The 24,730-nt window shown below is 50.1% G+C and overlaps 11 protein-coding genes across 11 annotated transcripts; 5 read left to right on the top strand and 6 right to left on the bottom strand.

Annotated features, from left to right (window-relative positions):
• Nucleotides 1-264: 264 nt before the first annotated feature.
• EPUS_07350 (uncharacterized protein) lies at nucleotides 265-3,889 on the top strand (the record flags this gene model as incomplete). The annotated part of the gene is made up of 2 exons (XM_007805656.1): nucleotides 265-1,234; nucleotides 1,281-3,889. 2 exons carry the CDS (start codon nucleotides 265-267, stop codon nucleotides 3,887-3,889), a joined length of 3,579 nt encoding a protein of 1,192 aa, XP_007803847.1.
• Nucleotides 3,890-4,492: 603 nt separating this feature from the next.
• Nucleotides 4,493-5,710, bottom strand: EPUS_07349 (Biotin synthase; the record flags this gene model as incomplete). The annotated part of the gene is made up of 1 exon (XM_007805655.1): nucleotides 4,493-5,710. One exon carries the CDS (start codon nucleotides 5,708-5,710, stop codon nucleotides 4,493-4,495), a length of 1,218 nt encoding a protein of 405 aa, XP_007803846.1.
• Nucleotides 5,711-6,104: 394 nt separating this feature from the next.
• EPUS_07348 (uncharacterized protein) lies at nucleotides 6,105-7,423 on the bottom strand (the record flags this gene model as incomplete). The annotated part of the gene is made up of 2 exons (XM_007805654.1): nucleotides 6,105-6,619; nucleotides 6,667-7,423. The coding sequence occupies 2 exons, from the start codon at nucleotides 7,421-7,423 to the stop codon at nucleotides 6,105-6,107; spliced, it is 1,272 nt and encodes a 423-aa protein (XP_007803845.1).
• Nucleotides 7,424-7,786: 363 nt separating this feature from the next.
• On the top strand, nucleotides 7,787-10,431 carry EPUS_07347 (uncharacterized protein; the record flags this gene model as incomplete). The annotated part of the gene is made up of 3 exons (XM_007805653.1): nucleotides 7,787-7,956; nucleotides 8,076-8,196; nucleotides 8,248-10,431. 3 exons carry the CDS (start codon nucleotides 7,787-7,789, stop codon nucleotides 10,429-10,431), a joined length of 2,475 nt encoding a protein of 824 aa, XP_007803844.1.
• A 310-nt stretch (nucleotides 10,432-10,741) lies between these two features.
• Nucleotides 10,742-13,072, top strand: EPUS_07346 (uncharacterized protein; the record flags this gene model as incomplete). Its single annotated transcript, XM_007805652.1, has 1 exon — nucleotides 10,742-13,072. The coding sequence occupies one exon, from the start codon at nucleotides 10,742-10,744 to the stop codon at nucleotides 13,070-13,072; it is 2,331 nt and encodes a 776-aa protein (XP_007803843.1).
• Nucleotides 13,073-13,336: 264 nt separating this feature from the next.
• EPUS_07345 (uncharacterized protein) lies at nucleotides 13,337-14,736 on the bottom strand (the record flags this gene model as incomplete). The annotated part of the gene is made up of 3 exons (XM_007805651.1): nucleotides 13,337-13,530; nucleotides 13,647-14,542; nucleotides 14,702-14,736. The coding sequence occupies 3 exons, from the start codon at nucleotides 14,734-14,736 to the stop codon at nucleotides 13,337-13,339; spliced, it is 1,125 nt and encodes a 374-aa protein (XP_007803842.1).
• A 1,385-nt stretch (nucleotides 14,737-16,121) lies between these two features.
• Nucleotides 16,122-17,420, bottom strand: EPUS_07344 (uncharacterized protein; the record flags this gene model as incomplete). Its single annotated transcript, XM_007805650.1, has 1 exon — nucleotides 16,122-17,420. The coding sequence occupies one exon, from the start codon at nucleotides 17,418-17,420 to the stop codon at nucleotides 16,122-16,124; it is 1,299 nt and encodes a 432-aa protein (XP_007803841.1).
• An 892-nt stretch (nucleotides 17,421-18,312) lies between these two features.
• On the bottom strand, nucleotides 18,313-18,840 carry EPUS_07343 (uncharacterized protein; the record flags this gene model as incomplete). The annotated part of the gene is made up of 1 exon (XM_007805649.1): nucleotides 18,313-18,840. One exon carries the CDS (start codon nucleotides 18,838-18,840, stop codon nucleotides 18,313-18,315), a length of 528 nt encoding a protein of 175 aa, XP_007803840.1.
• A 976-nt stretch (nucleotides 18,841-19,816) lies between these two features.
• EPUS_07342 (uncharacterized protein) lies at nucleotides 19,817-20,374 on the top strand (the record flags this gene model as incomplete). Its single annotated transcript, XM_007805648.1, has 1 exon — nucleotides 19,817-20,374. The coding sequence occupies one exon, from the start codon at nucleotides 19,817-19,819 to the stop codon at nucleotides 20,372-20,374; it is 558 nt and encodes a 185-aa protein (XP_007803839.1).
• Nucleotides 20,375-21,281: 907 nt separating this feature from the next.
• On the top strand, nucleotides 21,282-21,974 carry EPUS_07341 (uncharacterized protein; the record flags this gene model as incomplete). The annotated part of the gene is made up of 1 exon (XM_007805647.1): nucleotides 21,282-21,974. One exon carries the CDS (start codon nucleotides 21,282-21,284, stop codon nucleotides 21,972-21,974), a length of 693 nt encoding a protein of 230 aa, XP_007803838.1.
• Nucleotides 21,975-22,728: 754 nt separating this feature from the next.
• Nucleotides 22,729-23,799, bottom strand: EPUS_07340 (uncharacterized protein; the record flags this gene model as incomplete). Its single annotated transcript, XM_007805646.1, has 1 exon — nucleotides 22,729-23,799. One exon carries the CDS (start codon nucleotides 23,797-23,799, stop codon nucleotides 22,729-22,731), a length of 1,071 nt encoding a protein of 356 aa, XP_007803837.1.
• Nucleotides 23,800-24,730: the final 931 nt, after the last annotated feature.

The raw sequence follows: 24,730 nt of genomic DNA, 5'->3' as shown, positions 1-24,730 counted from the left end.
CGCGTTTGTGTTATTTTGTATTGGAGAATCGTTGCCGGTGCCTTACCCACTTACAGTTAGCCCCACCTGATTGGACCGGACTTTTTGTCGGCCCGAGCGAAGCTGCAAGAGCAACCCGCCATCTCTACACAGTGAGGCTGAGCAAGCAGTCCCGCTGGGGGAAGATGCTACTTATCGCAGAGCATAGTCGTGACGCATCGCTTCTCCAGTAATCAGGCTAATCTTCCTCGAAAAGATCTCAGATCTCCTGCGAATATTGCCTAGATGGCAAAACAAAGTCGACCTCGTCGCGAAGACTACACTGTAGCATGGGTATGCGCCCTCTACATCGAACTCGCCGCCGCGGAAGAGATGCTCGACGAAGAACACGATGACTTCGATCACGACGCCAATGACACCAATATATACACACTCGGCCGCATCGGCGAACATAACGTTGTTATCGCTTGTCTGCCGGAGGGTCAACCGGGAACGAACTCAGCCGCGGCGGTCGCCGTCCAGATGAAGTCGGCCTTCAAGTCAATCCGATTCGGTCTGATGGTAGGCATTGGAGGAGGCGTTCCAAGTGTGGAGGCAGATATACGGCTTGGAGATGTAGTGGTCAGCAAGCCACATATGATGCATGGGGGAGTCGTGCAATACGATTCTGGAAAGGCTACACCAAGTGGATTCGAGCGGACTGGTTTTCTTAACACTCCGCCAACAATTCTACTTAGCTCGGTCGCAAAGCTGCGGGCTAAGTATTCAAGAGGAAAAAGTATACTTCCGGAATATATCTGTAAACTTAACAGCCTACCCATCTTCGCACGTGAAAAAGCTGGACCTGATATATTATATGAAGCAGACTACAATCATGAGGGAGGAGATACATGTGAACAATGCAGCAGAGCGTGCGTTGTGGATCGGCAGCAACGTACTCAAGATATTTTGGTCCACTACGGCACAATAGCATCAGGAAATCAAGTTATGAGAGATGCCACCGAAAGGGATAAAGTTAGCTCGCAGCTCGGTGGCGTCCTCTGCTTCGAGATGGAGGCAGCGGGCCTGATGAACAGCTTCCCATGCCTTGTTATCAGAGGCATATGCGACTACGCCGACTCGCACAAAAACAAGAGATGGCAGGCATATGCAGCGGGAGCGGCAGCAGCGTATGCAAAGGAAGTCCTATCGGTGATACCTACGGCTGAAGTGGCGAGATCATGTACCGTCGATGAGATCATTAGAGAAAAGAGTGGTTAGTACAGCTAGTAATGAAACGCGAATTCTGACTGGCAATTCAGCACTAGAGGATACGCTTAATCGTTTGCCGTACGCTGTTGAGGAGCTCCAAAACGCGCAAGAGAAGGACAGGACCCGGCAAACATTGTCAACCCGGGACGATAAGGCGAAAAAGTTCCTCAAGATGCTTTACACCTGTCGCTACAAAGATCACAAAGAAAGGAACCGTGACCGTGTGCCGGGTACATGTGAATGGTTCACCAATCATCATCTTTTCCAAAACTGGAAGAAAAACAAAAGGTCTAGCCTCCTCTATGTGACGGCGGATCCAGGCAGCGGGAAGACGGTTTTAGCAAAGTATCTGGTAGATCACATCCTCCCGAACACAAGCCAAAGGACTACTTGTTACTTCTTTTTTAAGGATGATTTCACAGAGCAAAAGAGCATTACCAATGCTGTCTGTGCCATATTACGACAGATTTTTCTGGCAAAACCGCATCTTTTGCAAGACTCAATACTTGACAGATTTGACACCGATGGCGATAAATTCACTCAGTCGTTTCACGATTTATGGAGTACGCTTATCAGTGTTGCAGCTGATCAGAACGCTGGAGAGGTCGTCTGCATCCTAGATGCCTTAGACGAGTGTCAGGAGAGCGATCGGTCTCAGCTCATCAAGGCCGTGAGAAAGCTCTACATCGCCGATTCAAATAAGTTCAGCCTAAAGATTTTGTTAACCAGCAGGCCATACGACCATATACGGCGTGAATTCCGGGATTTAGAGAGCCACCTGCCTACCATTCACCTAAGTGGTGAGGACGAGGTCGAAGTTGAGAAGATTTCACGAGAGATAGACCTCGTAATCCAAAGGAGGGTCGGGGATATCTGTACAAAAAGGTGTCTAGAGCCGGACGAGCGTACGTTTCTGCAAGATCAGCTCACACTTGCGCCCAACCGGACCTATCTCTGGGTTGATCTTACCTTAGATGTGATCGAGAACATCTCGGGTTTTACCAAAGGGAACGTCCGTAAAGCAGTACGCCAAATACCTCAAACCGTCGATGATGCTTACAACAGAATCTTGGACAGAAGTTCGGATACCGAAAAAGCCAGGAGACTCTTGCATATTGTTGTTGCTGCAACAAGGCCGCTGTCTTTGGACGAGATGTCGGTGATAATGGCAATCGAGGAAACTCATGGATCATACGACGACGTTATGCAGGAAATAGAACCAGAAGAAAGGTTCCGAGGCACTCTTAGAGACCTTTGCGGCCTCTTCGTGGTTATTGTAGATGCGAAAATCTACTTACTTCACCAAACTGCGAAAGAGTTTTTGGTTCGGGATGATTCCTTAGCATCGTTGAAGAGCCCTTCTCGCCTTAACTCCCAGCATAATCCACTTGAATGGAAGCATTCACTGCAACTAGAGGGGTCAAACAGAATACTTGCCGAAAGATGTATTTGGTATCTTACTTCAGATTTTTTTAAGACTCCACTTCGAGTCTTGCTCGATTACTCTGCCCGAAATTGGGTTACTCACTTTCGTAAGGCGGGTATACGGAGCAAGGAGCCAATAGCAGCATTAGCACGAATGCTTTGTGAGCCAGGATCAAGACAATATAAGACCTGGTCCGCTATCTGTAAAATTTGGATCCCTGACTCTGAAAGCTGCCTTACTATAGCATCATATCTTGGGCTTGAAGCTATAGTAAAACTGCTGCTCGAGACTGAGAAGGTGGACGTGGACTCGAAAGATTCTGAGTTGGATCAGACGCCACTGTCCTGGGCTGCAGAGAACGGACATGAGATGATTGTGAAGCTATTACTTGAGACGGGGAAGGTAGACGTGGACTCAAAAAGTTCTAAATTGGGTCACACGCCACTATTATGTGCTGCAGAGAACGGATATGAGACGGTTGTGAAGCTGTTGCTTAAGACTGGGAAGGTAGACGTGGACTCAAAAGACTGTGACAGTCGGACGCCGCTGTCACGGGCTGCAGCGTATGGACATGAGACAGTTGTGAAGCTGTTGCTTAAGACCGGGAAGGTAGACGTGGACTCAAAAGACTGTGACAGTCGGACGCCGCTGTCACGGGCTGCAGCGTATGGACATGAGACAGTTGTGAAGCTGTTGCTTAAGACCGGGAAGGTAGACGTGGACTCAAAAGACTGTGACAGTCGGACGCCGCTGTCACGGGCTGCAGCGTATGGACATGAGACAGTTGTGAAGCTGTTGCTTAAGACCGGGAAGGTAGACGTGGACTCAAAAGACTGTGACAGTCGGACGCCGCTGTCACGGGCTGCAGCGTATGGACATGAGACAGTTGTGAAGCTGTTGCTTAAGACCGGGAAGGTAGACGTGGACTCAAAAGACTTTGAGGGTCAGACGCCGCTGTCACTGGCTGCAGAGAACGGATATGAGACGGTTGTGAAGCTGTTGCTTAAGACCGGGAAGGTAGACGTGGACTCAAAAGACTGTGACAGTCGGACGCCGCTGTCACGGGCTGCAGCGTATGGACATGAGACAGTTGTGAAGCTGTTGCTTAAGACCGGGAAGGTAGACGTGGACTCAAAAGACCCCCAAGGTAGGACGCCGCTGTCCTGGGCTGTAGGGAACGGACATAAGACTATTGTAAAGCTGCTTGAGAAGGCACAACAGTCACAACTGTAAAATGATTACTAACCGCTTTACCTACCCTCTACTTAATCATTAAATATGTAAATCAAGAGTAGAGCATAACTCAAATATCGCGAATGTACTCTAATTTTCTTTCGATGATTAACGGATTCCTCTGTTAAGCTCAGACCTCCTCTCCGCCCACCTTCTTTATTCTTTTCATACTTCATAAAGAATCATAGTAGCTTATAAATGTCATCGAATTAGATTTACAACTGTTTTCCTTTGGTAAGTGGCAAGATGAATAAGCCTGCGGCTTTGACTACGCAGAACTGTGACTGGAGATGATTTCCAGGAATTCCGGCTGGAGCTTTGGCTTGCATGATTTTTGATTAGGCAAAATGCTTCTCAGGTTAAGTGCGAGAAGGTCAGATGCATTGGTGCGCGTTCATAATTACGCTAGTTAACCCTGAAGTGTACCTGCAGCTCCATCAAGGTGGACAGTTGCTCTCGGGATCTCTTATTGTGGGCTTACAGAAGTGGTGAAAGAGACTGTAGGTGATTTTGCTGTTTGGGAGGGGGGAGGTAGAAGCAGATTTTACGGCATTCGACAGCACAAGCCAAGGTGAACTTGTGCTCATTGAAACCCCTCTAATCTCAAGCCATGACCGGAGCATTCTCACCTTTCTCCTTCATCTCATTGAAGCTCCTCGCCTCAAACACCTTCTCAGACGGTACCTCACTCGCCTGTGTATGCATGGGCTGAAGCCCCCACCTCTCAAACATCGCCTTATCCTCATCCCAGCCATTGCACGGCGTGGTCAGCATCTTCTCACCTGTGAAGATCGCATTGGCACCCGCCATGAAGCACAGCATCTGCTCACTTTCCGGCATCCCGACTCGTCCAGCTGCCAATCTGACGATGGTCTTCGGCATGACCAATCTTGCTGTTGCGATACATCGGACGAGGTCTTCGAGCTTGACAGGCTCACTGCCATACATCGGCGTGTTCGGTATGGCCACCAATCGATTGACCGGAAACGACTCAGGGTGCGATGGCAGTGTAGCAAGTGTATGGATCAATCCGACATGGTCTGTTTGCGGTGTCTCTCCAAGCCCTAGTATCCCTCCGCTGCAGACATGAATGCCGGCCTGTCGTACATTCTCAATCGTCTCAAGTCTCTCATCGTAGCTTCTTGTGGTGATAACATTAGGATAGTGTTCTCGGCTGGTGTCTAGATTGTGGTTGTAGGCCGTTAACCCCGCCTCTTTCAATTCCAGGGCTTGCTCCTTGTTGAGCATCCCAAGGGTAACGCAAGCTTCCATACCCATCTCCCTGACTCCTTTGACCATCTGAACGATGTTCTTGAGCCCTGACTTTCTGCCTCGCATGTCGCGCCATGCGGCGCCCATGCAGAAGCGATTACTGCCATTACCCTTCGCAATCCTCGCAGCTTCCAACACAGAATCAACAGTCGACAGTTTCGTAGCCTTCAAGCCTGTATTATACCTCGACGACTGTGCACAGTATGAGCAATCCTCGCTGCAGCCTCCGGTCTTGATGTTCATGAGGGTACAGAGCTGGACGCGGCCGGGTTCGTGGAAGCGGCGGTGCAAGGTGCCGGCTGCAAAGGCAAGTTGCATCAGAGGTGTCTGGTGGATGTGGGCGATCTCTTCTTTGGTCCAGTCATTGCGGGGCCCGCTTGCTGTGGTAGCACGTTGAAATGCGGTAGAGGGGTCCCCTACTTGAGGTGCTGGAGGTGGAGGTTGAGAGAGCCCCGTGCTGCCACTACGAGGGAGATCGTGGACTGTGCTGTAAGCGCGAGGGGCATTTTGCTGGCGAGCCAGACTTTGCAGCACCCTCGTTGCCTTCATTTCTATTTGTAGTGGGCTCTCTGACCGGTAGATTAGAAAGAGTTGGGACGATATTGTTGTGGTCTGCCCCGCATAAGGCCATTTGGTGGGCTGCTTAGCGGCAGTACCCCTGAAATTAAGCTTTCACGGGAATAGGGGAGCCGATCGGGTGGCTGATAGTCGAAGGCGTCAATCAAGGACTTCTGGAGATGTTAATCAAAGTTGGGCTTGAACTTTGTAGGAAGCGTAGACGCCCTGTCTTTGAAGTAGCCGTTGGATTTGAAGGATTCTTCGTTCTCTTACTGTAGAGCTATGTATAATTCAGACCACTGTCTAATAGATCAGGTGCTGTATTTGCTCAACATTATAGTCTCAAACCATATGTACAGGCCTGCCCATGATTGTCGTGATTCTTTCAAAGTCTCGCTCCCACCACTTCCGAAAGCTTTTGACTTTTATGACTTTCCTGCTCAATCCATGTCTGGAGGATCTGGACAAATTTTTCCGCTTGAGCAGATGTATTCGCTGCATGAAGACAAACCCTGACCCTCTCAAATCCTTCAGGCACAGTTGGTGCCACTATCGCTCGAACGACGAAACCAGCTCTTTGGCAGTATTGTGCCAGGCCACGCGGGTCAGACGTGAGCAGTGAGATTATGGGTGATTTGGGACATTCAGAAGGTATTCTTAGAAGATTTTTGGTAGAATTGGAGGCACTGTATTTGTCCCTCAATGCCCCTAAGTTCGAGTATAGCAATGTAATGAGTGAAGTCAAGTCTTTGGCTAGCTGTTCTGTCCTGTCCTGGGCCATGAAGGTATAAACAGCTTTGATGGCAGCAAGTGCTGGGAATGACATGAAAGTGGTGTAGATTAGTGGTCGGGCATAGTTGATAAGGTACTGGCGCGTGACTGGTGTGCACAGGATTATAGCTGGAAGCCGTTAGCTGAGTGTTTCTGCCGAAGGACAACATCCTTACCACCATTGCAAGCCAGAGCCTTTCCAAAGGTATGGAGTCTAACAAAGACTTTGTTCTCAAGACCAAGTTCGCACACCCTACCTCTTCCCTTTTCCCCATACAGTCCAGTTGCGTGTGCCTCATCCACAATGAGATGCGCATTCTTGTTTGGGAATAGTGCTTCGATGAGCTGAACGATCTCCATCAGAGGAGCAAGGTCACCGTCCATACTGTATACGCTCTCGACGGCAATGAACAGGTTGAAAGGCACGCTTGCAGACGACTTCGACACAACCGCCTCCAGAACGGTTTTGAGGTGTAGGACAGAATTATGAGCAAATGGAATACTGGCTCCAGCTCTTGATGTCTTGATTCCGTCATGAACACTGGCATGAATCAACTCATCGTAGACCACGATGTCTCCTGGCTGAGGCAAACACGAAAAGATTCCGACGTTGGCATCAAAACCAGAATTGGTGAGAAGTCCGGCTGGACCATTGTGAAACTTAGCAATGTCTCGCTCGAGGTTCTCGGCATAGGAAGAGTTCCCATCAAGGAGCCTTGATCCTGTACTGCCCAGCCGAGGGATGTTCTCCAACTCATCGAGAAAGATAGCCTTCAAGATTGGCGATGAAGAAAGCGAAAGGAAGTCATTGGAGGAGAAATCAATTGACCCTTCGGGACTGGCTTTGAGGCTTCGTAATCTGGATTGTTGCTTTCGACGGTCGAGAAGGAGATGCAGTTGAGCGTGTAAAGGAGAAGTCTTCTCTTCGTCCATGTCCATCAATCTGGACAGAATCCAGCCAAGGCTTAAGTGTTGAGAGAATGGAAATATCCCCCAAATACTTCAATGCGTTGGTCTCACCAATCATTGTGGAAAGCGAATGGCAACCTTTATGCTCAAGTACAACAGACGTACCTTTGCACAGTTCAACTTTCCCCTCGCTCGCATAGAGCAGAAACATGAAGCATCTGCCAACGGACGCTCTGGCGAAGAAAGGCAACCCTAACATGCAGGTGGGAGTTGTGTCTTTGTGAGAAGATTTGCCTTTCTTGGCAGGGGTTGACTTAGTACATCTATTTCTAGCCCAGAGGCCCGAGCGTCGTCCCCACAACATATCGAGACCGAGGGAATATCACAATGCTATGGCGAGACCTGAGGGCACTTCAGATCTACGGAGCTAACACAAATGTCGGCAAGTCAATTGTCTCTACCCTTCTTTGCAAAGCTTTCAAGAGGAAATCGCCCACGAGTGGTGTGTTGTATCTGAAGCCAATTTCCACTGGGCCAGTTGAAGATGCTGATACCAGGTGTGTTTGTTCCTATGGACCGACCCAGGAAGATTCTTCTCAAAAGTGTCATTCCCAAGCTTCTTGAACGCCTGCTGCCCCTTTCTAGTCTTGTGCAACGTGTTGCTGATACTTGTCAGACACATTTCTCGATTTGCTCCTGGGGTCAAATCAGAAAATCTGTACCAGTTTCAAGAGCCCGTCAGTCCACATCTTGCCGCACGATCAGCTCCAAACCCAAGCAATGGCTGCCATGATAATGTATATCTTACTATACCGCATGTTGGCACCACCGCTGACTTTGCGTTATAGTCTGACATTGGAGATGTCTCAATCGTAGAGAAGGTGAAATCATGGATTGAAAGGTCAGCCAGAGATGGTTTCCGGTATGCTGTACTTGAGACAGCTGGTGGATCGTTATCTCCTGCCCCATCAGGGACACTTCAAGCAGATCTCTACCGGCCATTGAGGTTGCCGGTCTGTCTTGTTGGTGATCACAGGTTAGGTGGAATAGGATCTACCATATCTGCCTTCGAATCTCTACATCTCCGTGGATACGATGTTGATTCGGTCATTCTCTTCCACGACAAGGTCTACGGAAATTATGAGTTTCTACGAGACCATTTCAGAAGCCATGGCATCAGAACATTTGCGCTGCCTCAGCCACCAGCACGACAGAAAGAAGCACAGGACGACGAAGATTTGATGAACGAATATTACCGTAGCGTTTCAAATAGTACCTCTATAACAGAAATAATCGATTTGGTAGATCACAAGCACTACTTCCGGGTGTCGAATCTGTCATCTATGCCGGCACTAGCAGAATCCATCATCTGGCACCCTTTTAGGCAGCATGGCATTTCTCAAAATATCCTAGCCATTGACTCAGCTTACGGAGACTTCTTCCAGGGACTCAATCCGAAATCGGTTTCCAGCTTGAACGACAGTGCTCCTCATCAAAAATCAGGAATTGCATCGATCCGACAGGGGCCTGAAGAGCCAATCCTCGAACCACTGTTCGACGGTTCAGCATCTTGGTGGACGCAAGGACTTGGACATGGGAGTCCGGATCTTGCTCTTACTGCTGCTCATGCCGCTGGTCGATATGGACATGTCATGTTTGCCTCTGCTGCTCATGCTCCAGCTCTGGAATTGTCGTCGAAGTTGCTCTCCATGCTAGCCAATCCCCGTTTGAGCCGCGTTTTCTTCTCTGATAATGGTAGTACCGGGATAGAAGTCGCACTAAAAATGGCTTTGCGCGCTGCATCCAAGAGATATGGTTGGAGTCGAGACGACGAACCGATTGGTGTGCTCGGTTTCAAAGGAAGCTATCACGGAGACTGCATCGCTACCATGAATTGTAGTGAGCCTAGCACCTACAACGAAGCTGTCAACTGGTATCAGCCATGGGGATGGTGGTTTGACCCTCCTTCCTTGAAGATGCGCAACGGAGTATGGGAGCTGCAGGTCCCCCAAGAAATGGGCATAAGAACAACGTTTCAGTTCCAGAGCCTCGAGCATATCTTCGACTATGATACTCGAACCCATCGGGGCCACTCGGAGATTTACGAGCAATTCATCATGTCTACTTTGAGGCGCTTGATCGTCGATGAAGGGCGCAAATTTGGTGCATTGATTTGTGAGCCTATTCTGTTGGGTGCAGGAGGCATGATTTTTGTGGATCCTCTCTTCCAGCGCACACTCCTCAAAGTAATTCGTGGGAACCCAGCACTCTTTGCTGGGGCCTCAGGCTCTACACACTCAGCTTCGACCTCCATGGAAAAGTCGCTCGATTGGTCCGGCCTTCCTATAATCGCCGACGAAGTCTTCACTGGCCTCTACCGTCTCGGCCGTGCATCGTCATCCTCTTTCCTATCCAAGTCGCAGAACACTCACGTAGTAGATGAAGATATTGCTCCAGACATCTCTGTACATGCCAAGCTGCTCACTGGAGGTCTTCTTCCGCTTGCGATCACTACAGCGAGCGAGTCCATCTTCAACGTGTTCCTCAGTGACAAGAAACAAGACGCTTTGCTTCATGGTCACAGCTACACAGCGCACGCTGTTGGCTGCTCTGTTGGCGCAAAAAGTCTGGCCATGCTGAGCGAACTGGAGAAGAATGGTGCTTGGCAGGGCTATCAGAATGGCTGGCGGGCTTCAACGGCATACAACCCTTCAGAGTCGGAGAAAGGCGTGCACTTCTGGTCATTCTGGAATCAAGTCTCTGTGAAGCGTCTGTCGGAGAGTAACAAGGTGGATGGTGTGTTTGCCCTGGGGTCTGTCTTGGCAATATATCTGAAGACGGAAGATGGTCAGAGCGGATATACATCTAATGCGGCAGCAGATCTGCAGAGCACGTTGTTTGGTATTTCAGATGGAGGTTTCGTTGTGCACTCACGTGTGCTGGGCAATGTGCTCTACCTCATGGCGAGCATGACTTCAAACCAGGAGAGTCTTGCTGCGATTGAGAAGACCCTCATGAGGGCTCTGCGCTGAGGTGTTCCTAAGCCACCACCCTAGTTTACCCATACCGTAATCTAGAGCATTTTAGACCCACCGAAGACTGGTAGTTACAGGTCTCTTACTGCGTATTCGCAAGCTTATGCTTTGGCTTTATTGATCATCGGGGGGAAACGAATCACGGCGCTGAATATAGAAAAGTAAAATGGCACTTATGTAATCTGCACCTTGCCTGGTTGGGTAAGTGACTGACTTGCGCCAGTCTTGGCTGCCAAGAACATTTTTTCTACTGAATCCAATTTGACGAGCAGCTTGAAGCACTCAGCAAGACAACCGCAGTTTAAGCATGAAGATATCCCCCCAGGCGGTTCTTCTTTTTCAACAAGAAGTGAGACGTCAGCTCGTGTCCCTTGACCTTGGCCCTCCCAACAAGGTCGTGAACAGAATCGTTAGCCGAACTCGTTTGCCGCGAATTCAGCAGCGCGATCTCACCATTCATCGATCCCCTGTCCTTCGTCAGGCCGTACCAGCTTCGGTACCACAGCATGAAACTATCTCCCTCGATCCACCTGCTGAAACCTCATTTTCATCATGGGAGCCTTTCCGAAGTCCTGCCTATGCTCCCACCAACAGAGCGCCAGCGTCACTGGGTCATCTGCCGGTTTCTTGCCCCGGTTGTGGTGCTCTGACTCAAGAGGTAAATGCAGATGAAGCTGGCTTTTATACAAGATCGAGGAAGTCAGTCAAGGACTACATACGCCTCGCCAAACGCGTGCGGGCTGTTAGTGAGCACGAAGTGGTCCGAGCCGGCGCAGACCAGGAGAAACTGCTCGAAGATGACTCCCAGCAGCAGGATCTGAGGCCCAGGATCACAGGCTTAGATCTAGACCAGGGACAGCAAGATCGGCAGGCCGTTGTTGAACAAAATGTTCCCTTCTGCGATCGCTGCCACAATTTACTTCACCAGTCGAAAGGGGTGCCAATTGCCCATCCGACCATTGAATCCATCGCAGAAACCATAGAAGAGTCACCTTTTCGTCGAAACCATGTCTACCACGTTCTCGATGCCGCGGACTTCCCTCTTTCCCTCACACCATCAATCTTCAACCGGCTTTCACTTGCCCGTCCTCGAAGTCAGAACAGGCGATCGCAGCACGACTTCTCCACCAAGCCAACCATCTCATTCATCATAACGCGATCAGATCTCTTAGCTCCGCAAAAGGAGATGGTCGATTCTCTCATGCCATACTTCATATCCGTGCTTCGGGACGCTCTCGGCCGCAAGGGACAGGATATGCGATTGGGAAATGTTCATCTTGTCAGTGCCAAAAGGGGGTGGTGGACAAAGGAAATCAAAGAGTCCATATACGAGCGCGGAGGCGGTAACTGGATGGTCGGCAAGTTCAACGTGGGCAAAAGTAACCTCTTTGAGGTTCTCTTTCCAAAAGGCCATGACGAACAAGCACCCATCTACTCTCAATTGCAAAAAGACGCAGAACAAGACTATTCACACCTCCTATCAGCCCCCCCATCTTCCTTAACAGACACACCAGACCATGTCCTCTTCTCCGAATCCTCCCTCCTCCCTCCACCCCAACCCTCAACGCCCTACCCAACCCTCCCCCTTGTTTCTCCTCTTCCAGGAACGACCGCCTCCCCGATCCGCCTCCCCTTCGGCCCCTCCCGCACCAACCCCAAAGGTGAACTCATCGACCTCCCAGGCCTCCCCCGCGGCAACCTCTCCCACTACGTCACCCCCGAACACCACCGCACCCTCCTAATGGAACACCGCCCCACCGTCACCCAACACGTCCTCAAACAAGGCCAATCGCTCCTCCTAGGCGGCGGTCTAATGCGCATCACTCCCCTCACAACACCAACCTCGAACCCCAACGACGAAACCGTCATCCTAGCCTACCCCTTCACTCCGCTCCCCGTCCACGTCACATCAACCGAGAAAGCCGACATGACGCAACGACAGCTTCGTGAATCAGGCATCAAAACCCTCCTAGCCCCCGAAGCAGGGGAATCGATCAAGTCAGCCGGTATCTTTGCGCTGGATACCGACGTGACGAAATCTAGATCTGGGGCATTGTTGAGGGCCGGGGTGCCGTTGAGCAAGCTGCCGTTCAGAGTCAAGGGGACAGACATCCTGCTTGAGGGCGTTGGGTGGGTGGAGTTGGTCTGTCAGGTTAGGCATCGAAGGAGGCGGGGGGTTCAACACGAAGAAGGCCAGGCGGAGACGAGACAAAACAGTGATAAAGAGTGGAATGGAGGAGGTGCAGATGTAGGTGCAGGCCGAAGGAGAGATGCATTGTCCATCCTCGACGACCCGTCCCCACCACCCCCACCTGCGCCGTTCTCGATCTCTTCACCGAGCCGGCCCTACAACAACCCAAGATACCACGGCAGCAGATGCCAAGAAGACGAGTTCCCCACGCCTCAAATCGAGGTCTTCACGCCCGAAGGCCGATCTGTCGGTCAGCGCCGCACGATGGGGGCGTGGATGCTGATCCATGGGGCCAGGAAGCCGGGGCAGAGGAAGACGAGGAAAAGTAGCCTCAAGGCGAGGCCGAGGAGGAGTATGAAGGGGATGAAGAAGCGGGGGAAGATGGAGGAGAGGGAGAGGGCGAGGGTGAGGGAGGGAGGAGGTGCGGGAGGTGGAGAGGAGGGGTGACGATAGATGGTTTAAGGGCTACACTCACTGACTGGAAATTCTGTTCAGTAGGTCAATCAATACCAGTATGTTCCTGAAAATGTGTGTATATGACTACTTGCGACATATATGTATATATATATCTGACACATCTTCAATCATCCTCACGACAGACATCATTGCCCTACCTCACCAGCCTGCCTGCCCGCCCGCCACCTATATATCTCCAAAGCCTAAATCCGACTTTTCTCCAAACCCCAGTCTTGGACTTTATGTTAGTTGGAGCTAATCAAAGGTAATAGCAGCCTTGATGGCGCTCTTATTCCGCATGGCCTCCAGACACTCCTTCCACTGATCGAGCTTGAACGTCTTGTTGACGATGCCATGCACCTTGACCTTGCCGCTGTCGAGATAGTCGATCGCGGCCGGGAATTTGTACGTCTCGGAGAAGGAGCCCAGGATGGTGATTTCGTCACCGACTGCAGATGAAACAGTGTTAGCTCGAGAAAAGAAGAAAGAAAAAAAACGGATACTACCCCCCTTCCACCCTGCAATGAAGGTGATGGGAAAGGAAAGGGGGGGTTCGCAAACTTACAGATCTTGCTCGGCGGCCAACTGACGCGATCCTTGTTCGCATACACGCCGTAGACGACCAACTTGCCGCCGCGCCGGCAGTAGTTGATGGCATCCTCCAAGATCTTGACGCTGCCGGTCGCCTCGACCACGATGTCAAAGCCGTAGGGGTTGTCGGACTTGATCTTGTCGAACATGGGTTTCGGGTCGGAGCGGCTGAGGGCGACGTATTCGTCCGCCGCGTCGAGGCTCTTGGCCAGGTCGATCTTGAGACCCTCGGGTGCGGCGATGACGACGTGGCAACCGCCGTTCTGACGTAGCATCTGGGCGAGCACGAGACCGGTGGGACCGGCGCCGAACATGAGCACCGAGGAACCCATCTTGGGCGCGATCGTGTCGAGGCCGTGGGCGGCGCAGGAGGCCGGTTCGAGGAGGGTGGCGTCGACGTCGGAGAGGTTCTTGATCGGGAAGACCCGGCCGGCTAGGTAGGAGGACCTGTCAGTTTGTTTGCAATGGGGGGGCACGTTTGACGGGGGTGGAGGGAGGGCATGGTTGTAGGTACCAGGATAAGCACAATACTCTGCAAACCCGCCATCCAAGGTGACACCATGGGCTTCGAAATTCTCGCAGAGTAAGAGCTCGCCGCGACGGCAGTAGAAACATTCTCCGCAGAGTTCTGAGTTGTCTGCACAGACTCGTTCTCCAACCTTGAAGCCTTTCACGCCCTTGCCCAGAGCTGCGACGACACCGACCGTCTCATGGCCGGGAATAAGGGGGAATTTGGCGAGGAATTCACCCTCGTGGATGTGTAGGTCCGTACCACAGACACCGCAGGCTTTGACCTTGACGAGGACATCGTTGTCTCGGAGTTTGGGGAGATCGACTTCGACAACATCGTATTCCTCCGGCTTGGAGTACCTGTTAGGGAAGCGAGCTGGTTAACGGGATAGAACGGCATGAATTCTTGAATGGAGTATACAATGACTCTCGCGGGCTTCTTGTCATGTCATCGTCCCAGCTCTTTGTGTCGTGTTGACAGATGAGAAGCGGGGTGGTATGACCCAATTGGAAACATACCTGAGCGCCTTCATCTTGGATGGTAGATCAGACATGATGGCAATGACTTTTGATTTGTTTTGGAATGACCTTGGTTGTTTAAAGCGGAGCCTGTAAGCAACTGAGCACTTGAAGAAGATCTGTGATGATGTTAAGGATAAGGGTATGGAAGATTCCTAATTGAGATATGCAGATGTAGCGGGGCAAGAAGAGCTTGTGGAGCTACTAGAATGCGGGCGGGTTTGGGGCCGGTTGGAGGCGGGGTTGGCGAAGGGAATGATAGTGATTAGTGAATGATAGGGATTCATTCTGCGAGGCCGGATCCGATATCAGTCGTCGTTCGGAACAGCTTACCTTGATATCTCCTCGGTAGGTGAGTGAGCATATATATCACCGAGAGATTGACTGCAGTTTGCTGATACTTGTGCTCTTGTACCTGGCGTGAAATTACAAGCGGAAGACCTCTGAGAGCCCTAGCTGTGCAGCTAAGAAGTAGATTGGCATTTTTCATCCACTAGATAATAAGGTACCGTGGAGCTTCTGGCGCTGCAGGGGGCCTTGAAGAACTTTGCTGAGCGTTGGTAACACAATGCGTAGAAAGCATAACAGCACTTGATGTCTTTATGTGGACCGGTCAAGCCCACGACTGAGATAGCAACTGTCGTGAGGCCTCACCAGCAGCTCTTGATCCCACTGTAGCTGCCCCAACTTGGAGAGAAGGGATCCATCTACGTCCGCAACCAAGACAGATTGATGGCCATTTGAGAGCAGCCTTGCAGTTTGAAAACGTAGGAGCACCAGGTCCTCCGGATACTAGTGCGCTCAAGACCACGCCCTTTCAGGGAAGCAGTGGCGGTTGCTCGAATTCATCGACTGTGTACACACTACCCCCAAAGTCCTTCAACCAAATAGTCCACCTGGTGACCCTGCTCTCTGCTCTGATGATGCGTTGGCATTGCATAATGCATGGCCAATGGAAGATCGCAACCTCGCATTGGATGAGGACAGCCATAATTTCATGTTGTGACAGGTACCTTGGGCGCACGCACTTAGGCTTTGCCTTCGCTGACTTGCACCGAGACACACGTATGCTCGGTAGTTCGCACTAGCGGCGTGTAAGGCGGTAGTCTCCGGCAGCGTAAACGTCGCCGGCGCTCGCTGCACCCAGGCCAGACTGACCAGACAGCTGGAATACTCGTTGCGGCATGAGGAAAAACTTGGAACCACAGGGATAAAAAATACACCGTTGGACAATACACCGTTGGACGGATGTCAGGTGATGAGCACGAGTCAGGACCATCCGTCAAATTCGCAGCCCAGATTTCTGATGTGCAACTTTCGCCTTTTTCCCGTCCTCGAGACGAGAAGCTATGTGTAGAAACGATCCTTAATTTGTCGTTCCCGCAAGTCGTTAACAATAAATCGTGATTATTAAAGTCGGTCAATCTGGGGCTGGCGTATCTCCATCGACCAAACCGGACTTGTCCGGGTTACTGTTTCGTCTGCTGCCTTCATCTTCAAACCTCAGATCTCCTCCATTTGTTTCACCGCTCGAGGTCCTTAGCCCTAGAGCTTTTTTCACAGCCCCTACGCCCTTCCGCATTCGTCCTTTCTCTGCGACAACGTTTTCACGTCGGCGGAATTTCAACAGCTCCGATGCACGTCTGCCGCCTTCTTGGATTATGGATGTTGTTGGAACAGCGCTCTTAGGAGGCCAGTTGCCTTCAGATTTCCACCCCAGCACAAGAGCCCCTATCATGTCAGGGAGGTGGACAGGTACCGTAGGAGTGAGGCTCTGCAACACGACCTTGCTATAGATAGCTGGGTACATGGTTGGTTTGATGGAGGAACGGATTATGTTGTCCTCTGGTAGCAACGATGGGTATATAGGAAGTAATGGCCCTTGACCCTCATCTGGGCGATCGGTGTCGCGGTTGTCCTCAGAATCCGAGGCGGAATGCACCGGAGAGGATGACGTTGCAGAAACCTGGGAAACTGGTGAGAGCGGCATTGAAGAATTAGTTGCAGTCGAGACACTGCAACCATTCTCTTCATGATTGGGGATTCGTCCCTTTACTTTTCTTGGTCTTTTTTCAACAGCACCACACCATGCATTCCTGCGGTCCACCCATGTTCTCAAGCCATCATTCCATCCGAGCTCCTCTTTGAACAACCTCCGCCGTTTCCGCTTTCTCTGAATTATCGTCCTCGCAATTGCATCAGGATTTTCAAATTTGTAGGGGTCTGAATCCGTGAAGACCATAGGGTCGCGTGCATCATGGGGCTCATCAGAGAGGGGCTCCGGATCTGACGAGCCCTCTTCGCGTATTCGATAGTCTAGAGGCTCTCGATATGTGGGCTCCTGAGAGGTCTGAGGCTCTGACAAAGGATAGGTCCAATCATCGCGGATATTGGAGAGAAGGAAACGTTTTGCAGAACGAGCCGCTTCATTCTTGCTTGGTGGCAGCTTGTCCGTTGGCTCCATAGTAGTCATATTTTCGGAGGTCGAGTTGGACGCCGGAGAGAGAAATCGACGATGAAATGAGGACATTTGGGGAGAGGTAGAAAGCTTGCTTGAATTTGATGCTTTCAGCTGCGGATTTGATTGTGGCTTCGACGAGGTCGAAGTAACACAGTCCATGAACTTTGCAACCAGCTTGTACGCTGTTTTATAGTAAATGAGAACGGCGAGAAGAAGGGCGAATCTCCATAGCTCAGGAGAGAGCTGAAAGGGGTTCATACAGGCAAAAAGTTCATCACTACTAACAGTCGCACCGAACTGCAGTATGGCCACTGGTTACGATTTGTGCGGACAGTGGTCATCCTGGGGTGCTGAATGATCTTCAAGTTGCTGTCAGTGACTAAGAGTTTGTAGGGATCATGCTTAGGAGCCTGCACACTTAGTCAAATGGGCAGGTTGACTCAGCACAGCAGCTCCATCCAAGTCGGGATTCCGCTTCCAAGAATGCTTCGGAAGCCAGCACCCTTGAAGTAGATTTGCTGCAGAATCAGAAATTCGGCCTACTCGGTCAAGCTCATTTACTCTATGCAGCATTGTAGAGTTTTGCATATGCCACATTATCGAGCTGTTTAACAGCGGAAGGGGAATAAGAAGATTCACGCTCATGCAGCCGCCTTATTGTTTTCCACAAAGCTGTGGAGTTTTGAGAGTACCATCATATAGCCTGCTGGGCCGCACAAGGCAATACGAAGAGCACGTGAAAGGTCGTAGGCACTGAGCAAGATAGCCCATTCACATGGATCAACGCCGCTGCTTCGGTCGTTAAGTAGCCATCAAAGCCAAGCGAAAGCAATGCATTCGCACCCTGCACTGTATGTTGCCGAAAGAGGAGAGTCTAAACTTTGATTCTGTCAAAAGTCCTAAAGACGAGGTGACTGAAAAAGGAAGTGGACATTGTACAGTACAGGAAAACATGGTCAGTCTATGACTGCGTAGCAACACAAGCTTTCATGCAAACGCCACCCACCACCAGTACGGTAATGCCATTCTCCCTAAATCACAATGCAAAATGGAGCAGAGCGAACATTTCTCCCAAGCGGGAGTTTCTCTCTCTCTCTATCAAGGCTAGGAGGAATGTACTGATTATTGAATGCTTCCAGCTAATAGAGACTCATAACGACACATCGCCCAAATCTCGCATTAAGCAAGCCATTTGTGCCCGCTTAGCAGCCTCTGCCAGGAAGTTGGTTGGCATAATCCCTGCCTGACCAAAGTTGTTGTTATTTTGTGAGAAGGAATTATGGTGTGATTGACGTTGATTCTGATCGGAAAGTGGCTGCGAAGTGGGTGTTTGTTGCTGCTGCTGTTGCGGATGTAAAGACTGATATGGATTTAGTTGAGGGTGTGGACGAGCGAAGCAAGAGTCTATCTCGCCTGCGGACGGGGATGGGAGAGGTGCATGAAGGTGGGACTGTGACATGGTGGGTTGAACTTGAAGCTGCGGTGTGTATCGAGGTTGTTGAGGAAGCTGTGGTATAATCTGCTCATTTCTCGTATCATTGGTAGGGCTCGGATATGAAGTGGTTGTAGTGCTGGACGTTTGCGAACTCCTTCCAAATGCGGCGGCCGAGGTCTCACCTGGCTGTGAACTGTTGCTCGCATGCGGCGACAGGCGTGCACTTCTTCTTGGGTAGTCCATGACGCTTGTTCGAGTCAGAGAGGAGTGTTGAGGATCGAGGACAGATGATCGGATGTGAGGTGTGCATGCGATAAAGGTGAGACTATCAGCGTATCATGTGCATTCGGAGGTGACGTGACTGGTTCATCCAGAGAAGTGGTGTGGCTGCCTTGGGTAAGATGCGAAAAAGTGAAACTGATTGCGGACAGTCTCTGGAAAAGAGTGGGCAATCTTGTCCTCTTCATTTACTACCTATGTCGCAGAAAGAGCCGCCCTTGGGTTCTTGTCGCTGGAAGATGCCTAGGTCAAGCTCTCTGCCTAACCAATCAACGTAGTCCAAAAGTCATTCAAGGGTTCAATGCAGGATCCGAAATGGAGTGCGGGATGCACAGAGCCAGGGCAGGGGTTTCCCGGGCAGCGAGTGAGCATTGTGGGGGTTGGGGTCCAGGCTCTGGGGAAGTTGGCCTCCGGAAATGCCTCGGCTGCCTGCTTGGAGAAGAACGCGGACAAGAACGCAGACAATGGCAATGCAACGAGATATCACTATTGTTGTCTTTTACAAAGGCGATAATTCCATCATTTTCCAGATCTTATTCCCCCCTTCCTACCAGTGTTTCGCTATCCTCTTCATCGACATCCATCCAATGTTCTCTTTGTCATAGTTTTCGTGTGAATATTTAAGAAACCCCATTTTGGCTGCTGCTTGAACAAGCTCGAAATAACGTGTTTTCCATCGAACATGCAAGTACTTGTGGATTTTGTCCCTTTGTGATGTGCTTTCTTTGATGTTGACAGCCGTTTCTTTTTGTGTGTTATAAAGGCATTGTCCTTGTATTTGATTCATTTCTTGTCTTGCTCGACGGTAGAAAGTATAAATACCCTGTGTCGTTCTTTGCAAGTTCTTTTCATCTTAGACACCTTATCTTTGCATCTCACACATCCAGCAATAGGCCAGCAAGAGCTCTTGAACCACCAAGATTAAAACCAGTCTCCCAAAATGTCTACATCCGCCCCGAGCTCGAGCAGTTCAGATCCGAAGCTGTCTTACGAAATTTCTGTGTCTGCTCAGAAGTCGGGCTACCCATATGGGAAGCCCCCTCGGAACTCATTCGCAGAGCTGTCCTCAACACCTTCCATACTAGCCTCTACATGTTCATGTGGTTGCAATCGAAAAAACACAGTTACTGATTCCGAGTACGGCTGTCGGCGCCAACCCAAAAATGTTTATCTCTTCAAACACCGAAAGGCCGAGCAACAAGAAGGCACAGTCTGGCCAACGCTCAAAGACGTCCTCTTCACCTTGATCATGTCGGCGGGGATTGTGATGGTGATTGGTGAGATCTTGGAAATCCTGGCGTCTATCTACCTCACGCAACAGCTAGGCTTCTTTTCTTCGTTGGAATTTTGGCGCCGCTGGAAGGTCTGCATGCGTCTTTCAGTTCTGGCACTTTGGCTCGGCAAGCTTGCCTTCGACGCGGGTATTGCTCTGGGTAAGGCTGATGCACAGCGAAAGCCGGGTCGTCCACTCGGTACCTCCTTCCTATCATCACTGTGAGATGACCGAGGCCATCCGTGTCGAGCATCAGCCAAGGATGTCAATGGAGATGACCTCTTCTCGCTGAGGAGGAAAACAGACATTACGAATTGGTCCTTTGGAGGGATGAAGGAAGGGGGAAAGTGAGTCACTCCATGTTGAGGACTTTGTCTCAGGAGTAAGTCTAGTAGGTCGCGATTGTTTGTTCTCTCATCGTGCCGTTTCCTTTCTAATCCTTAGATCTAGCCTTATGTCTCAATGCATAACCATCAATCAACCCAGATCATCATATATTTTGCCTTACCGAAACATGCTTACAAATTGATGTACTTCCTTCATGGGATTTCCTTTTCGCCTCAAAATGAATTTTGAAATTATGCTCACTCTCCTACTGACATGTACTGCTTACAATAAAACCAGTGTATACTAGACGCGGTGTCTTTCAAAACACACCCGGACCTTTCAATCATTACAAGGAGCTTTCTTTAAGACAAGATCTTGAGGTTGTAAATTCAGCTTGCAAGTCAAAGAAAAAAGATTTATTTGTAACTCTAAGGGACTTGGAAAGAATATACTTCTCACAAAATGGCTGTCATGATATCATTCCATTGTTGCGTCCTGTTCCTAATACTCTTGCGGTGCTTCTTTGTCTGCTTCAAAGACGTTGTCTCTGCTATCTGGTCCACTCCTAGCTTGACCAAGTTCCTGACACTATCGCGGTGCTTTTTTTTATCTACTTCAAAGACATTTTCTCTTCTATTTGATTCCTCCTATGGGTGAGCAGGCTATTTGCAAAGTACAAATAGTCATTCTTCTCATCCTCTCAATATCTTCCTTTCCACCAGCACCATCTTCAAATCATCACAATCATCTATTGACAGCCCAACAAACCGCATTGAATCACCTAGATCAAACGCACTCTATCAAGATGCCTATTAACATCCACAGCTCCAACTCAGTCCTGATGGAGGGATCAGAAGTTACTCATCAGCAACATCACGGAGAACGCGTTTACAAATGCACAATCATCTACTCCGAATACGATTGTTGGAAGCAACCTCGCAAGCCAGTGCGACAAGGATCAGGAGTCTGGCTGATACTCAAGGACATCGCCCTTGGTCTCGTCGTATGTTCGGGGATTATGTTCTTGTCCCTCGTAACCTGGTTCTTCCCAATGCGCGACTTCATTACGAAGAATCTTTTTGACCCCGAGACCCGGTCCATATTTTGGGCATGGGTGAAGATCGATGTCTGGTGCTTAGTTGTGACCCTCTGGCTCGGAAAGGTCATGTTCAATTACTGGGATGTGGTAATGCTGGTTGGAATCATAATATTCAGCAAATCCATTGTTGCCGGAAAAGCCATCCTATCCACAGTCGTTTTCGTCCTGAGATTGCCAGTAATTCCGATGAAGTGGCTTATGAAGGCCATACTCAACCTATGGCGCCGACTCTCAAATCGACCCAAAGCAAGCACAAGTCAACCGATTGGTGGAAGTTCTCTTGCTCCTTATCGTGAGGGCACTGTGTTTCTGGTTTTCCGAGCAGTTGATCCAAGCAACAATGCTGACAGCTTGTACTCGGTTTGGGAAATGAGCGACGAGGATGAGGAGTTGATGTGATCCGTGGTTGTTCTGTTCGAGTGGCTAGAGCGGTGTGTACGTCGAACAGTGGTCGAAGAGGGAAGCAGTTGCAGCTGAGGATGAAGGATGTCCGAGTTTGACGTGCGTCGTACCGTTACTTAGCAAACGCCCTGCAAGGCGTTACGTCTGATCGCATTACAAGCTGCTTTTCATCCCCTAGAATCCGTCTTTGATCATCTTCGCCCTAGCATAGCGTCATCCTTTCACAGCTACTTCAATTTGCAAACTCATACCTAAATGCAACCTGTTCTCCTCCCTCTTCCAACCCCCACTCCACGTTTCTACCCCATATCACTCCACTCAAGCATGCATTCGAAGGTGACGTGGTTTTTTCTCGCTCCTAGTGAGCTCAGAAGCGTCGTGGAATCCGCGTCCGGATGCGATTGCTATGATCTGAAGTGCCTCCACGAATACACACCAGAAACTTTTCGATCATTCTTTCAAGAAATCTACTTCTCATGGGCCTGGTCCACAACCTCTACGTTGGCGAATAAGCCTCTGCGGGGCCAGATTACGGCGCCGTTGTTCGAGAAGCGTACTTCGCAGATCTCTACTCTGCAGATCTTTACAGGGTGCTTATAGACCTCTTCCGATAGAGAAAAAAGCTTCGGTCAAGCACTTCATAGCAGTGGAGGTTGTGTATGAAAATTTTTGGATCCGCGGAAATCCTTATTTATCGAACGTTTATCGTAGCAGTAGGTGTTGTAGTAAGTCGGTACATTGTCCAAGGCTCTCATAGCTCATCCTGTGGTGATCTACCCAAATCCACATCGTCCCATATACTGCCATCTTCATCAATCCTCACAGGTCCAAAGTATTCGCGCAGCACCCTCTTCAGATCCTTATCGCTAAAGCGCATATGCTCGCCCTCCAGCAAATCAAACACCAATCCGCCCTTCTCCGCCAACCTCCTCAACCCAATCCAATCCTCCTTGTACATCTGCCTCTCCGCTAAAGGCGTCACCACTTCACTCGTCTTGTTGTACTCTGCAAACCACGCGCTCTGCTTCGGAATCACCGTCGTGTCGTCCGCAAACATATACATCACGAACTTATTCAGACTCGCAATATTATCCGCGTAAGTCTTGTTCTTGAGCGCCCTCTCATTGTTCACATCGGCAAGGAAATTGCTGGATTTGAGGTAGTGTGGCAGATTTTCCGGGTCACGGAAGTATTGGGCTGGTACCAATCGGCTCTGGACGAAGTCCGACCACGTTCCGAGTTTGAGCAAGCCATTCGCAGCTTGGCATATCAGATCGAACACAGAGGCGCAGCCCTGGAAGTCGCTGATCCCGTTGTGCTGGCTGCCGAAGGTGACGAGGTTCCGCACGGGTGGGAAATTGCATCGCTCAACGTAGGCCCTCAGGAATTGGCCGCCCTGGCTGAAGCCCAGAGCGTTGATGGCGGGGGCGGTGCGGAGAATGTTGTCGCTCGCCAGCTGGTTGCAGACTTCTTCGATCTGTTCCGTCACGTTGCCAAAGAAGGTGGCGCTTCGATCGGATGGGCCATCTTTGCCAAGCTGGACAGTTTTGACGTACGTGCCTTCATTGATAGCTTCGGCGATTGAGACCGCCTCTTTGATGCCGTCGGCGTCAAAGGAATCACCTAGTCCATGCCAGATAACGAGGGGAAGGGGTGTTATGGTTGAACTTGGAGATTGGGGGGAAATGGGCTGTTGTGCGGGCCGATATGAGGACCGGACTTCAAGGTTGGAGACCGCTTCGGGAAGAATGACCAAGGCGGACGTGAGGAAGGGACTGAAGGCGAGAAAAGCTAGAAGGCCTTGCTGATAGATCGAGATCATGGCCGGTATGTTATATTACGGGATATGATTACATGCGACGTGATGCTGTGGAATAGGTTTGTGAGGCGCTTAGGTGGATGCGTGCGTTGGCAAAGCCGCACCATACACGAGCTACACATACCAAGCTTTCCCCAGATTGTCTAGCCCCAGGTCTAGGCATCCTCCGGGTCCGTGCTGTACTACTAGTGATGTTAGCACGATGCTAAGAACGACTAGTACTAATACATAGGTACACTCTCTTTCAGAAGCCTCTTTTGTGATCATCTACGGAATATGAGTTACTTTAATTGATCGCTTAGCTTCTGTAGTATTAGTGGCCACGTTCAGTACCTGTCCCGCATCGAAGCTACTACCTTCGAGCTAACAATACTTCTGCCTGATACGAAGTACCATAGTAAGTATCAGACGTAGCACCCCTGCTTTGGCCCAATTGCTTGGCCAATTGCTTGATAGTAACAAGCTACTACTAGTGGGGCCTCTTGAACTGTGATCTGTGGTTACTTACGCCATGGTACACTCCTGTCTGTGCTGACCATGCCAATTATGCTAATTATCGATATGTATGCTCAGAAAGCTGATGAGATCCAAGAAGATGTAATTACAATGAAATCCTCAGGTTGTCCGTCTCTAAAATCTTGATCCTGGCAGCAAAGATGTGGCTTTGTACTAAATCACTGGGAGACAGGGAGCAGTTTGCACAGCTTCTAGTGGACTCTGGCCGGGAACTACGGAACGGTATCCGACGACGTGCCCGCGGAGGAAGCTCAACAAACGGCTTGAAGAGTGTTTGAGCTCACTGGGATTGAGTTCCTGAATGCGTAACAGCACACTCATCTCTCCTCGACTAAGTAGCGGTCCCTGTCAGGCAACTCCATCTTCGCCCGTTCTGTTGAAGAAACCAAAACTGCGCATGCGGAGTGCTTTGTAAGGA

The sequence above is a fragment of the Endocarpon pusillum genome (assembly GCF_000464535.1).
Source record: "Endocarpon pusillum Z07020 unplaced genomic scaffold scaffold4400, whole genome shotgun sequence".
Lineage (NCBI taxonomy): Eukaryota > Fungi > Ascomycota > Eurotiomycetes > Verrucariales > Verrucariaceae > Endocarpon > Endocarpon pusillum.
Note: the sequence above shows the minus strand (reverse complement) of the source record. Positions and strands in the feature narration are given on the sequence as shown.